Source organism: Miscanthus floridulus, chromosome 8 (genome assembly GCF_019320115.1).
Source record: "Miscanthus floridulus cultivar M001 chromosome 8, ASM1932011v1, whole genome shotgun sequence".
Lineage (NCBI taxonomy): Eukaryota > Viridiplantae > Streptophyta > Magnoliopsida > Poales > Poaceae > Miscanthus > Miscanthus floridulus.
Genome location: NC_089587.1, coordinates 219,659,436 through 219,674,071, shown reverse-complemented (window position 1 = coordinate 219,674,071; position 14,636 = coordinate 219,659,436). Strand labels below are relative to the sequence as shown.

General features: G+C 47.0%; 2 protein-coding genes across 2 annotated transcripts; both read right to left on the bottom strand.

Annotated features, from left to right (window-relative positions):
- Positions 1-5,744: 5,744 nt before the first annotated feature.
- Positions 5,745-8,064, bottom strand: LOC136475022 (endoglucanase 8-like). The gene is made up of 4 exons (XM_066472582.1): positions 7,684-8,064; positions 7,210-7,422; positions 6,932-7,129; positions 5,745-6,832 (listed from the first exon to the last, which is right to left on the bottom strand). The coding sequence occupies exons 1-4, from the start codon at positions 7,918-7,920 to the stop codon at positions 5,987-5,989; spliced, it is 1,494 nt and encodes a 497-aa protein (XP_066328679.1). The 5' UTR covers positions 7,921-8,064; the 3' UTR covers positions 5,745-5,986.
- A 491-nt stretch (positions 8,065-8,555) lies between these two features.
- Positions 8,556-14,371, bottom strand: LOC136478195 (fatty-acid-binding protein 2-like). The gene is made up of 11 exons (XM_066476548.1): positions 14,017-14,371; positions 10,916-11,494; positions 10,579-10,789; positions 10,333-10,408; positions 10,118-10,220; positions 9,682-9,750; positions 9,554-9,590; positions 9,393-9,467; positions 9,264-9,315; positions 9,136-9,180; positions 8,556-9,040 (listed from the first exon to the last, which is right to left on the bottom strand). The coding sequence occupies exons 2-11, from the start codon at positions 11,428-11,430 to the stop codon at positions 8,943-8,945; spliced, it is 1,281 nt and encodes a 426-aa protein (XP_066332645.1). The 5' UTR covers positions 11,431-11,494; positions 14,017-14,371; the 3' UTR covers positions 8,556-8,942.
- Between the last annotated feature and the right edge of the window lie 265 nt (positions 14,372-14,636).

Below are 14,636 nucleotides of genomic sequence, written 5' to 3'. Positions count from 1 at the left end.
TATAGAAAATCCGTATTAGTTGAATTTGCGGACCGTGTTCATCTCGGCGAGCATGTTCTCTGCCGAGCGGTAACGGACGTCAAGGAGGAGCTTTGATTCTACGAGGGAGAGCGACAACGATCATGGAAGACCGTGTTCCCTTCCTCGTAGAATCGGAGCTCTTCCTTGGCCAAGTACGGTGCCGTCCGGTGGAAAAGTGCTCGTCGAGATGATCACGTAAGCAAGGTCAACTAGTACGGATAGTTATTTATTAAAACATGTTTTTGAGCTATAATTTGATGGATATTTGATAATTTTAGACCTACAAATGTCATCTACAAATGTTACTATCCTCGGCAACCTAAACGGCCGCGAGCTCGCCGATATCGAGCAGGTCACTTAGAATTATTTTTTCCATGAAATAAAATACTTAGAAAGCATGCCTTTTATTTTTTAGAATTAATTTTTCCATGAAATGAAAAACTTAGAAAATAGTTAGAAAATTGTAGAAAATCCATATTAGTTGAATTTGCGGACCGTGTTCATCTCGGCGAGCATGTTCTCTGTCGAGCGGTAACGGACGTTAAGGAGGAGCTTTGATTCTATGAGGGAGAGCGGCAATGGTCGTGGAAGACCGTGTTCCCTTCCTCATAGAATCGGAGCTCTTCCTTGGCCAAGTACGGTGCCGTCCAGTGGAGAAATGCTCGCCGAGATGATCACGTAAGCAAGGTCAACTAGTACAGATGGTTATTTATTGAAACATATTTTATTTTTTATAGATATATCTAGTGGAGTAAAAGCTAGATGGCTGCCCCGAGAGACAACATGGATGAAGAAATGATGAATATTATCAACACCGGCACTCAATTTGCCAATGGTGACCAGCAGGATGTAGATGACGGGAGTCAATACCTGGCTCTTGAAGATAACCAAGAAAATATTGTGCAAGAAAATACTGGCGAGGTATATATATTTATATATATTTGAATATTGTATATATATATTTGAATATCTATCATCTATTATGTGTACACATGATATTTATTTATTCTTTTTTTATACGCAACCCTCTGGATCGACGACCACAACAGCGAAAAGCAAAAATATTCGAGGCCCAAAAAAGCCATTGGAGGGGCGCTACATAATATCAGAATTCAATATCGAGACAGGTGAACCACTTGTTCCACATGCAAGGAAATTCGTGCAACACTGTGGGTACCTTGTAAGGGACAGACTTCCGATAAGTGCCCGTGAATGGAAGGAAAAGATCAACGAGCCTCATGTTAGTTTTGTCTCTGATCTTGATAAGAATTTAATTTGGGATGATATCCTTCAACATTTCACGTTGCAAGCGGATGATTATGATGATATCAACGATGATGAATTGAAGGAGCTAGTTCGAAAGTGGGCTATGAAGAAGATGGTCACACAATTCTAGACTTAGAAGAAATCCCTATACACGAAATACGTCAAGAAAAACCTAACGCCCAATTTCAATACTAGGGGCCCACTCGTGAAGTTGAGGCCCTACTAAAATGATTTTGTATAGTACAAGACATCGGAAGAGGGCGAGAAACGGGTGAGAAGGAACCAAGAGAATGCCCGACAAAAGGTATACCACCATGGCATGGGATCTGGTGGCTACGCGACTGCCATTCCCAAGTGGGAAAAAATGGAAACAGACATTCTTGTCAAGGGTATCACACCAGAATCACTCAATTGGCCCAAATGCGCGAAGAATTGGTTTTTCGCTCATGGAGGAAGACTGGACCTAGAGATCAGGAAGCTGGTTCATGGCCCAAAACTCGAAAGAGCAACACAAAGATTATCTTATGCTCTATAAGTTAAAGCTATTGGTGCATTTAGGCCCAATAGAGAGAAGGATGAACTGACGTATGCCATCAGGACTGCTGAACACAGTGACCGAACAAGAGGTTTAGAACGGAATATTTCTTGGGAGCATGGTTTCCCTAACGACAGAGATACCTATAGAAGTCGGCAGAGAAGGAAGGATGAGGAAGCAGCGTGGATCAGTAGGTTGGAGGAATATGTTTGTGAGTCACAGGAGGCGTTGCTTCAAGCACAAGAGCGTGAAAAAAACATGCAAGCTAGAATGCAGGACAAAATCATAAAGCAAGTGCAAATAGCAATGAGTGCCTAAATCCAGGCATCAGATCCAGGAATCAACATTAATATTAGCCCCCTGATCAGTTGAAAAGCAGCTGCGCTTCCACGGAGTTGCCAAATCAAGATGACACAATGCTACGTTTCCCTGTGGATGACATCACTGCACCGTTTACATCATGTGAGCTACATATTCCAAAAGAGAATGCCACAATCATGGTGGCTCTCGGTGTTTTTTCTCCTCCAGATCCTACCAAGACACCAAGAATCCATGGGGCAATAATACCACCTATATATGTTAGCGTCTCAGTGGATAGAGTTAACAAAGGTTTTAGTGATCTGGCTCTTGACATTCCAGGAGGTGATGGGGAGAAGAGTCTAAGAGAAGCAGAGAAGACATTCATACTATGGCGCAAGCGCTACATCATTATTCCCAGGGTCTCTAGTCCACCACCGCTTCCTCAATTGCCAAACAATAGGTGCGGACAAAAGTGAACAAAAAATTTTCACTAATTTTCTATTGACATGCATGATTAAAAATAACAATTTCTTATATCTAATTATTCTTTTTTGTACTCACACAGCAGGGTCTCTGCCAACCTAAGTCCAATTATCCAATCTCCAGATCATCATAGTGCTTCGAAAAATCAGGTGGCAACGCCGCCACCGCCGCCACCTCCAAGGAGGTCTCCAACGGCTTCCCCGCCTCCCTTGATGACTTAGAAGAAGCCAACTCCTAAGAGGTCCGCCCCACAAACGAAACCGTTGGCCCACCAGCCGATAAAGAAGAAAGCCTCATCTAATCTAGTTATTCCCCAAAAAACTGTCTTACAAGAAAAGTGAAAAGGAATTAAATGCTACAGTATAAAAAGATGTGGACAGTTTCTTTGAAAAAGTGAAAAAGCAACGAGAAGCGAGGGAGAACCCGGAGAAACTGTACTTCTACCTACCTCCAGATCTTCTAAGAAAGAAGGTGGACCAGAAAAAACAGGAATCTCAAAAGACCCTGTCAAAATCAGACTACGACCGCTCTCTCACCAAGTCATTTGAGGCGGCGCAAAAAAAGACTAGACTAGGGAAAGGTGTTGCACAACTCAGACAACAATCACAACAATCAATCCCCCCTCTTGTCGTTCGTAATGAATATGGTTTGAACTTAGACTTAGACGTCGATTTTGAGAAGCTGGCTCGATTTTACGAGGAAACTGGTTTGGACCTTGCCCAAGTGCTCGCTGAAGGACCATCTGCTCTGAAAGTGTATCATTGGAAGAAATTTGAACATGGAAAAAGTCTATACAATCCTGAGGCCTTAGGTGAACTAGGTACGCAAATGTACCTGCTAAACAAGTGGTACATGGCTGCGTGTGAATGGGGAGAGGCCTTTGTTCCAGTCAGAGTTAGAAACCAACATTACTTCCGTGACGATGACGTTATATATGTCGAGTTTGTAGAATTACACCAACTATGCCACCTGGATTCTCTCGATAAAAGTCTCATTAGCTGCTATTGTCTGTAAGTGTGATTATTTTCTACTATTAAAGTGTATATATATAAAGCTACATGTATATATATAAATTATATATCCTCACACTATATTTTTATATATGTAGATATGAGATGACAGAACTCAGAAAGAGAAATGATAATGATGTTGGTTTCATTGATCTAAATGTCGTATTCAAACACCCTAACCCCCGCCTCCATAGAAAGCTGAACTCGAGAAAAGTCTCATGAGGTTCTTAGTGAACTAATAAAACAAGAACATACTCTTCCCCTACAACTTCAAGTGAGTGTTAAATAATTAATGTCGATCGTATGGATATTTGTTCAATTATTTGCTTACTAGCTAAGCTATCTCCTATATATATATATATATACTCTAGTTAATGTCGATCATATTTGTGTATAAAAACATATGCAGCAATCACTGGATATTGATGGTCATCGATATGGCCAATAGTCGGTTGAACATCTTAGACTCGTTAAGAAAAGAGCAAACAGAGTACCAAGACATGATAGATATTATCCAAGGGTAATTTGGTCTCTCTAGCAACTATATATACCCGATCTCTTAACTGCAACAATTATTAAAGGTCAAATTAATTTTTTATTTTATTGGACGCAGTGTTTGGAAAAGTTTCATTGAGGAACACCACATAAAGCATTGCAAAACGCCACTGGATGTAATCGCACACAAAGTAAGTACTAGCTATATATATATATATATATATATATATATATATATATATATATATATATATATATATATATATATAATTCAATTAACACCATACATGCTTTCAATTCACCGGATCTTTTTTCTCGTAAAAGTGGGTTCTAAGGCAAGAACAGGGGAACAACTACTGCGGATACTATGTTTACGAGTTCATCATGGCGTACGCAAAAAGAACTCCTGAAGAGATCCTCAAAGTACGTTATATAAATATATTCATATATTCACAATTTCTTTTGTTGCTCATATATATAAGTAATCACGTGACCAACATATATATATATATATATATATACTTTTTCTTTAATTTTTATTGAAGACTCTATGGTTGAAGGAAAAAGTCATACGACGTGATCAACTGAAAGCAATTCAAGAGATCATAGTAAGATTTCTTAATGACCAGGTCTTAAACCCCGCCGACGAGTTCTACAATGACGTGAACGAAACATAAAAGCCAAACCAGATGGAGTGAATTTGTTATCCCAAGGATATGATAGAATATACAATGCAAGCTTTATTTATAATATATATACATATTATATGTACATAAAATAACGTACAATATATGTATATGTATGTAATATATACGTTAGTTTCATACTTTAGTTTGTACAAAATGTTCGAACATTATAAGCGTGTAGAATACGTATATTATTAGCAGCATAGAATGCGTATTCGAAAACCTATTCGGAAACCAAAACGAATTATCAATTGAAAATAGAAACAAAAAAAAGAAAAAAAAAACCTTTAGTCCCGGTTGGTACGTGGCCAGGCCGAGAGGCCTCTTTAGCCCCGATTAGTATTAATAAACCGACCTTTAGTCCCGGACGAGAAATCGGGACTAAAAAAATGGCTCTTTAGTTCCGTATTTATGCTCCCGGTTGGAAAACCGGGAGAGTTTCGGACTCGTTTTTGTACTAGTGTTATTTCGGTTAAAAAGCTGAGGCCGGTACAAAACACACACACGAGCGAGCATCCCTACGTGTACATGCGCGTGGGTCGGAAAAGGCGGTGGTCCACGGCTCCGATCCACGCACGCACGTCCCCGGCCGAACGGCCGAACCAACACGCCACGAACGGCCGGCTCCGGTGGAAGCAGCACGTACGCCAGCCTAACAGCCAACATAGACCTACCCCAACAAACTCGCGCGAACCTTTGGGCCGAGAGCATTATTGTGCTGTGCGCCTGTGCCTGTGCAGCATGCTGCATCAAATCCGGCCGGCCCGAAAGCACCGACCGACCGATCCATCACGGATTCATCACGTCTCTCTCTCTCTCTCTCGCTATATAGCACACGTAGTCAGCAATCTCAGCTGCATGCAGACACTGGATCAAATCCAAGAGTGAAATGAAGTGAAAGCTGTCGATTCGTTTTGCCTATGATGCAATCTCGATCACATCTTCACATGCAAGCAAGAAACGCAGTGAAAATTTATCCATCCAAAAGCCATAGATTTTAGTTTTAATCATCGACACGTACGAGCGTACAGAAACAGGATGAGATCGATTTGGGTCCGCACATACATACACCTAACATAACCAACCGTACGGCGGGGGCGGAATCGACGGATCAGTAGAAATGAATGAAGGAAGAAACAGCGCGACATCAGTCATCAGGCATGCATGGAGCCATGGGGATCGATCAGTCATCAATGCGTGGCGACGAGCTGCGCGCCGCGGACGGCGAGCGCGGCGAGCGGGCCGATGGCGAGGGAGTTGATGTAGGTGCAGGGCTCAGTGTAAGAGGAGTTGCCGCGCTTGTCCACGAACCCGTCGTTCTTGTCGGGCCCGCCCACGATGGCGCCCGTGAGCTCGTTGGGGTTGGGTTTGTCGGGCGCCATCCACTCCCCGAAGCTGAGCCCGCAGTTGACGTCGGTGCCGGGGGGCAGCACGGGGGTGGAGGCGCCCCGGTGGTGCGGCTGCGTGGGCGAGTTGGCGCCGAAGCCCACCACGTAGGAGCTGTGCCGCGGGTTGGCGCCCAGCAGGTAGTCCATCTGCTGCCGCGCGAACTCCCGCAGCCGCGCGGGCGCCACGGGCTGGTTCCCGCACATGACGGACTGCCCCGTCCGCAGCAGCAGGTCGGAGTAGACCACGAAGAGGAACGACGTGCTGGTGACGTACTGCGTGTTGGCGCCGTCGCGGAGGTGGATCACGCCGCCCGGGGTGATGAACACCTGGTGGAACGCCGTGCCGGGGAGCACCGCGCACACGAAGTTGTCCGCCTGCACCTTGAAGTTCTGCGCGCCGCCGCCGGAGGTCATGTTGAACTCGGCCAGGAGGACCTGCGCGCCGGGGAACTTGAGGTCCCAGCTGAACTCGGCCACGCTCGACGAGATGGCCTCGTGGGAGATGAAATCCGCGTACACCTGACGCTTCGTCGCCAGGTAAAGCCACGTCGCAGCCCACAGCAGCTCGTCGTTGTAGCCCGAGTAGGAGCAGTAGAAGGGGCACTCGCCGTCGTAGCTGCCCTGGTGGGCCTTGGCGAATAGAAACAGCTGTTGCATTGGGCCGGACCGAACCAATGATAGCAAGTGTTACATACTACGCGGCTAATATGTAAGCAGATGTACAAAAGAAAGAGCCTGCATGCTAACCAGCTTGGCCTTGTTGAGGAGCGCGCGCGAGTACTTCTTGTCGTTGCGGAACACCATGGAGGACGCGGCGAAGGCGGCGGCCGTCTCGGCGGCGATCTCCGTCCCGGGCGTCTTCTCGTCGATCTCGTACAGCGTCCGCGGCGCCTTCATGTTCTCCGGCCGCACCCAGCACTGGTGATCCAAGTTGGGGTCGCCGACCTGACATAAAAAAGATGGAGGATTTCCGTCGTCGAACTCAGGGTCGATTAAACACGCACGGGCAGACGCCGGCGTCTCACCTGCACCCACAGCTTGTTCTTCCTGGCGGCGCATTTGAGCAGGTAGTCGGTGCCCCACCTGATGGCCTCGTGCACGTGCTCCAGCTCCTTGGTCTGCTCCAGCTCGGGCTTGAACGCCAGCGCCGTCCACGCGAGCGTGGTCACCGTGAACGCCAGCGGCAGCCCGTACTTGACGTTGTCCCCGGCGTCATAGTATCCGCCGGTGAGATCCACCTGCTCGATCGCGTCGATCGATCGATCGGGCACACATTAAGCTCTTGTTAGTGCCATACCGCTATATATGGCAGGATATATTACATGAATATGGAGATACAGTAAATCTGCTGTATCTTTTTTATCCGTTCGGACGGAACTGATCATGTCAATCACATTATACATGTCAGTTTCGCATCTGCATCCATGAAAGGGACGACCAAAGTCCAAGAAGAAAATGGAGAAAGAAGAAGACGATGGACACGCGTCATATCATCGTACATTGGCGAGCTTGCCGTCGTCGAGCGCGGAGTCGCCGCGCCACTTGACGCGGTTGTTGGGCGGCAGCTTCCCGGAGCGCTGCGCCTCGAGGAATATGATGGTCTTGGTGAGGGCATCCTTGTAGTCGAAGCCGGCGGCGGCCAGCGCCGGGTGCAGGGCGTCGCCGGCCAGCACCAGCGCCGCGAGGGCCAGGGCGACGTGGGCGCGCATGCTGCTGCCGTGGCTCAGTGCGCGCATGGCGGAACGACGCGAGAGGCGAGCACCGGGCACCTGGGGGATATGGGGCACGCGAACTGGGAGGCGACGGAAAAGGAAGGGACGCGCTTGGATTCAGGAGGAGGGGCACCCACCACCCAGGCGGTTTGCGAGGTGTTCGGCCCACAACGTTTCGGCTACACTAACACCACCTCGGCTCAGCCCGTCATGGAATGGAAGTGGTGGGTCTTGGTTTTGTGACGCCCTGATGCGGTTGAGGAATGAGGAAGGTGTTTCCAGAGCCAGAGCCAGGTGACCGTTGCTCCTCAATCGTGACGGTTAATGCAGTGCATGCTGTCAAGTTGCCAAAATGAGATGACCTCCTAATCAAATGCACTAAATTTGCCAGCAGAATCATCTGTGTCGCACATTTCGATCGGGTGCTCCAAGCCTCCAACACAAATACGGAGTAGTAAGTACTAGTGCTATTACGGTCCCAAACATCAATGTAATCGCCTGGGGTAATAATTCAGTGATTATTAAGAGCCCCGCGAGCTGTTAACTTGCTAAAATTCCCTTGTACAGTACCTAACTTGCTGTTTTCAACTTCCAGTGAGAACAGACGTAAAGACACAAGCACCCTACTCACTACGAGACGAGTATCAGCAACTTTGCTAAATAAAGATCGGCAGATCACATATAAAAAAGGGGTGAACCATCAATCTGTAGGAACAGAGCTGAACCCCGTCATTTTTTACTTGGGGGTAGCGAAACATCCTCTTGTTGTACACCTTGTTACTGTACCATTTATTTGTACATGACAGTGCGCCAGCCGGCCAGGAAATGGCAAAATGCCAAACTATATGAAAAGCATGGAGGCATTTGCCAAGGATGCTAGGCCTCTATATTGTTGAAACTTTTTGCCTGTTTATAGTTTACAAAGTCACTGTCTACCACAATAAATACAATCGATCCTCTCCTGGTTTCCTTTCTATTTATATCTCCTGTCCTTGTATAGATGAATGAAATGATTCCAAGTTCTTCGATTTAGGTTTTCGGTTTTCCTAGCATCTTCTTATGAGTCCAGCCACATTTTGCGCAATGTCTTGTTTGGTCTCCACTGAAACAGGGGGGTCACCAATATACATATCGAAGAAGGCTCCTGTTCATAAATACATGATTTAATAACCATTAATGATTTGGAAAATCTAGATAATAAATGCATAAGAGTCCAGTATCTTTGACACTCTGACTTACTGCAAAGATCTTTGCTCTGGACAGTGCCAATTTGTTTGCCATCAACTGCACACGGTTCTTAGTCAAGACATTGTAGTGGAGGCAAGAAACTAAAGCATGTGGAAACAAATAAGCTATATGGTACTAACTTTCAGTTATTAGCTGGCCATCAGATGTTTGCCGGAAGTCTATCTTTGTACCCTGCAGTTGCATTGACTTTTAACTTCTCACACCAAATGCACTAAGTTACGTAGCCCAGACATAACATAGAAACTTACAGCAGGTATACGAATGTCTTCACTAAAACAAGAACCAAATGTCTTCAAGCAATCATAATCAGTATTAGGATTCATCTGGTTCAGTAAGTATACACAAAAAGCTCACTTAGGCCTATATGGTTAGGAAAGGATGAAATAATTGCTGAATAAACAGCAAATACCTTTTGCAACCGGAAACCAAGAGACTTCTCAAATGCACTGGAAAGCATGTTGAGACAAATGATTAACTTCAACTTGCATAGATACTAATATATTTTTTTGAACCAAATATAAAGAAAAGAATGCTTACTCTCGAACTGTGCCAATGCTGAGGCCATTGTAGCTTACTACTAGCCTCACAGTCATATCAATATTTTCCCTGGAAAAGATTGAAAGTTTGTTAGCATCACAGGAAAATAGAATGCAGATAAAGGGGAAAAAATGAAAGTAAATTTTGCAGTGTCAGATAAAAAGAAGATTCCTATGCAGCATCAGAAGCCCACAAAATAAATAGTATTATAAATGATTTTCAAGCAGTTGCAGGTCTGGACTGGAGAAGTGCTCTATACGTGACACATTTTTTTAATGAAACCAACATTTCCTAGCATTTTTTTAAATGCATGCCTAGCTGACACTATTTATGTGTAATGTAAGGTCTGACTGACTAGGCAAGGGCCAGAATTTGGGGAAGATCTTTAATAATAGAATTCATGAAGACAAATAAACGATCAATAGGCATTGCACACCTCAGAAGATCTTCGTAGAAATCTGGGTGATCCTTCAACTCAGCATCTGGAATACAAGCATACTTTGTGCCCAGCTTCTTGCAAACAGAATCAGGTTGTATATCTGAGAATATGTCAATATAACATAATAAGTAACCAAAAGACTATAATTAAGCAGTAACTACCGATTAGCAAGTCATAAAAACAGTAAGTATGAAAAAAGTTGTGTTACTCACATAATCCAAATGCATAAAGATTCAGATCTTTGACCCTCATTATTCGCATACTTCTGAAACCCATTCCAACAAGGACCTGCCAATTTAACCATCAGATCCATGTATCAAGTGGAGCAGTGTACAGTGTACCTAGAAAGCATCAACATTATAGATTTTTTGTAGAGCATTGTGATGTTCATATGCAAATATGGGGAAAAATATTGGCCCAGGAAACAAAAATCCACAGAAGCAAGCTTGAAAAGGGACCTCTGTAGTCAGATTGGAATTGTGTTCGAGTAGAGTGGGGAACTTGATGCCAGTTTTTGGTTCTGTTAAATCTTCTGGTAAGCGTACTCTTGGCACAGCAACACACGCACAACCTGGACGGTTTTCCTCCGAATAAGACTGTTCAGCAGGCTCTCGGGTGTGTCCACCATCTTTTCTTAGTGCCATTGACTCAGCCAGCATCTTCGGCATTCTTGTCCATGGATAAAAAAAAAATTAACAAAGCAAAAACCAAAACTACAAAAAGTTAAAAAACAAATGGTAAAAGTAAGTTGTGTCAGCTCAGAAAATAGCATGTGGTGAACTCATACAGTCATACATGTTTTCAAATGGTGGTATTACAGTAGCGGTAGCCAGCATAAGGATGTTGCAGGCATGTCGCTCCTCCACCTCCGTCCACAAGCGTCCAAAAGTTGCACTTGCAAGCCTTGCTAAAAGCATTTGTATAGCATGCTCTTCTCTTAATTGTGAACCAAACTGCAGTCCAGGTAAATGCTGCAAGCAAGAGGTCACTTGCTTTATGTGTGACCGACAAGCTCTTGAACTTGAGCCTGCAGCAGCTGATAGCCTTTGGAATAACTTAGGATTTGATGCTCTAGAAAACCAGAAATAGAAAGCTCCAGCAAACTTGCTGAAACTGCTGAATGCTTCCTGAACTGCTCCACTCCCTGTAGCACATATATGCCTTGGATGTTGAAATGAACACTCAACTAAGTTTCCAACTTGTGATATCAATCCTAACCCAATTTCATGAGATACTGGAGAGTCGATTGGGAACTTGGGGAGGTAAGCTCCATTATGATCAAGTTTGGAGAAAATAGACCAGTCTTTCATAATGAAATCACTTGCTTCCTTAGATGAAGTCAGGGAGTTTAATAAGAGTGAAACTTTGCTGAATCTGTCAATTGGAGCAACAGAAGTGAATCAGGAAATAAAGATAGTAATATGTCAATTGCATGCATGCTTACAGGGAACTATTTTTTTTCCTGGACATAAATAACTATTTTACAGCAGCATTTGCATGTAGACCTTAACAGCACTATTTAATAGTCTTGAAAACATTCAGATCAATACATATGAAACGATACTAAAAAATTCACATCAAAATTGCAACTGGATGTTCTCAAACCATTTTGTAAAATAAAAGTAGAGCTTCTCAAACTAGATCCTAAAATACTCTTCTCAAACTATCTCCTGAAAAACAAAACAGACAACCGCACGACCTCAAAAGTAAACAAAGCAAAACAGTGATGATCTATCTGCTAAGATGTTCTAACTCGATCAAAATTAATACCTCGCAGAAACGAGCCTGAAAGAGCACCCAAAATCTCACCCCGTTTACAGAAAATCTACAAAGCCCCGAGCCCCTGGCCCAAACATCCCAAATTAACATCAGAACACCACGATCTCGCTATTGCCCCCAGGATTCACATTCACCCAGCACTACGGTTGCAAACGGTGCGGCGGCAGTCAGCCCGCCCCGCGTCCGCAATAGCCACGAGGGAGTTTGCGGGCAGATGCAGCGGCCCGCATAACGCCGCTTGTTTTTGCGGGCTTCGCAATAGCCCGCGTAGCGCCGCATACCTTGTGAGTCGCGACCAGAACACCGCGCTGTGCATCACTGAGACGCCGACCGCAAACCCAACCCATCCATGGACCATGATCGATGACGACCCCCAGGCGGGGACGAACAAGACGAGGCCTCTGCCGCCATGGCCTGCATCTACGCTGGCACGAGCTCCCTCTCCTCATACCTCATGCTCCGCGCCCCGCTCCAGACCCGCTCCCCGATCCTGAGCATGTCTGTCACCGCCTCTCCTCGATGAACTAGTTGAACACCAACGGCCACATCAGCATCGGCACGGCGGCGGCGGCCGCCTCCAGCAGCGAGCTATCAACCCACAGTGCGTTAGTGTCGGGGACCAATACTAGGGTACCCGAAGAGGAGCTAATGGTCATCAACATTGATTCATCCGAGCAGTCAAGAGCGCGACTACAGCTCCAACCGACCCCCAGGTGCGCGGGCTCCGCCTCGCCCAACCTCTTGGGGCAGGCCCCGCCTCGCCCGGCCTCCCAGGTTCGGGGGCTCCGTCTCGTCCAACCCCCCAGGTGCGCGGGCTCCGCCTCGCCCGGCCTCTGGGTCGGGGGCTCTGTCTCGCCCAACCCCTCAGGCGCGGCTCCTGACGGAAGCCCGTACCGCCGCCAACCACTACGGGCCAGAAAGTACAACCCAAGGTCAAACTTCTGGCATCGTGCAAGGAGCGGGCACATCTCAACATGACCCATGCCCGCGACATGTCACTCTAGGGAACTCACATCACTAACAGTGACGGACGTGTGGTCACTATGTTGCCTACTCCCTGTACGGCCGCGGACCAGCACGCTGGTTCGCCGCGTCGCCCGCCGGGACGGAATGGGACGTCACGACCCGCTGACAACGCCGGGGCGTGGCATCAGCGGCGAACAAGCGCCCGGCGTGGAGCCATCCCTGTCACCATCTGCAATATCGGCGGGACTCGCATAAAGGAGAAGAAAGGCCCGGCGGTCCTGGATGCCTTCCTCTCCTTGGCTATTCTCCCTCTTTCTCTCTGTGTAACCTGCTCTTCCCCTTCGTCTATAGAAGGGGAAGCAGGACGCCCTAGGAGGGGGGATGGTGGTTCACCACTCTACACGGCTGTAGACATCAAAACACACGCCCTAACACGCCTTAGGAGCACACGCACATGAGAGACTTCCGCTTGTTTATAACATCTACTACAAGAGCACACGCACATGAGAGACTTTCGCTCGTTTATAACCCCTACTATAAACTTTCAGTGCTATTAACACGAGCAGCAACGACGAACAGGGACTTTCTGCCCGAACCAGTATAAACCTCATGTCCTCTAAGCACCATCCAAGCCAACGCGCAATACTAGAAATTTAGTTGGTAACTTAAAACACCGACAGTCAGGAACACGCCCACCAGCCACCGCTGGCTGGGAGTGAGACGGGTCCGACGAAGTAGCCGCACTTCATGGATCCGACGCGGCGACGCGCTCGCGCGTGGCTCGCAGTACTCTTCCTCTAGGTCTGCGAACGTTGCGGCGCCGTTGGTCGTTGGACTACGGGACACTGCGGGTTTGCGGGACGCTGCGGTGCCGTTGAACTACGCGGACAAGCCGCGTCAACCCGCTCCGGTCTTGCGGGTTTGCGGCGCGGGTAGTCCAGCGGGTTAGCGGCGCAGCCCGCGCCGTTTGCAACCGTACCCAGCACCAACCCCACAGAGGCCGCCAATAGTAACGCCGCCCAGCCTCACCGCGCAGCACCAGACAGCCAAATGCTCAAATCCCAAAACAAACCCCACTTCCCCCAACACACCCGCAACAGATCCCGCATTCGCTGCTCGGACCACGATTCCACAAAGCAAAAGCGCCGAACCTGGCCTGGCCGTCCCGCGGGATCGCGCGGTGGCTGATGGTGACCGTCGTGCTCGTGCGGCGCCGCCTCGCGCCGGCTGCAGCGGAGCTGGAGAAGAGGCGTAGGGCTCCACGCCTCCCTTCCCCGGGCGCCGCGGCGTGGCGTGGAGTGCCGGGCGCTTCCTCGCCGGATTCGGGAGCAAATCCAATTCCAAGGGAATGGGGGAGGTGAAACTAGGCCGGAAGCAAGCGGCTTGGTGGCGGTTTCGTATTAAAAACTCGGGCCGCGACCGCTACCTGCCACCGTCGCCACTTCGCGCTCTCCGCCCGTGACCGTGAGAGAGGAAGGGCAACCAAACCAACCACACGTTACAAGTGCGCGCGCCTCTGCTTTATGCCTGCTCGGCCTCCACTCTGATTACGGGTTTTAAAGGGAGCGGAGCGTGACCAAAAGGCCCCCTTTTTCTTGCCTGATTTTTCTGCTAAATGCTATAGTACCCCCTTAGTTTTTAAATATACAATCCTTTGTCTCTAAAAAATATTTTATTTTATCATAAGTCAAAACGTCTTAGATTTGACCCTAGTTTAAAACTATCAAAATTTTATTATACGAAATAAGGATATGATTAGATTTTTTGGGGG

Coding starts and splice junctions, on each gene's coding strand:
- LOC136475022 (XM_066472582.1), bottom strand. CDS start 7,920: ATGCGCGCACTGAGCCACGGCAGCAGCATGCGCGCCCACGTCGCCCTG. Junction 7,130..7,209: donor AGAACAAGCTGTGGGTGCAG/GTGAGACGCCGG, acceptor TTTTTATGTCAG/GTCGGCGACCCCAACTTGGA. Junction 6,833..6,931: donor TCCTCAACAAGGCCAAGCTG/GTTAGCATGCAG, acceptor CCAATGCAACAG/CTGTTTCTATTCGCCAAGGC.
- LOC136478195 (XM_066476548.1), bottom strand. CDS start 11,430: ATGAAAGACTGGTCTATTTTCTCCAAACTTGATCATAATGGAGCTTAC. Junction 10,409..10,578: donor ATTCCAATCTGACTACAGAG/GTCCCTTTTCAA, acceptor TTAAATTGGCAG/GTCCTTGTTGGAATGGGTTT. Junction 9,181..9,263: donor TGGCCAGCTAATAACTGAAA/GTTAGTACCATA, acceptor AACCGTGTGCAG/TTGATGGCAAACAAATTGGC.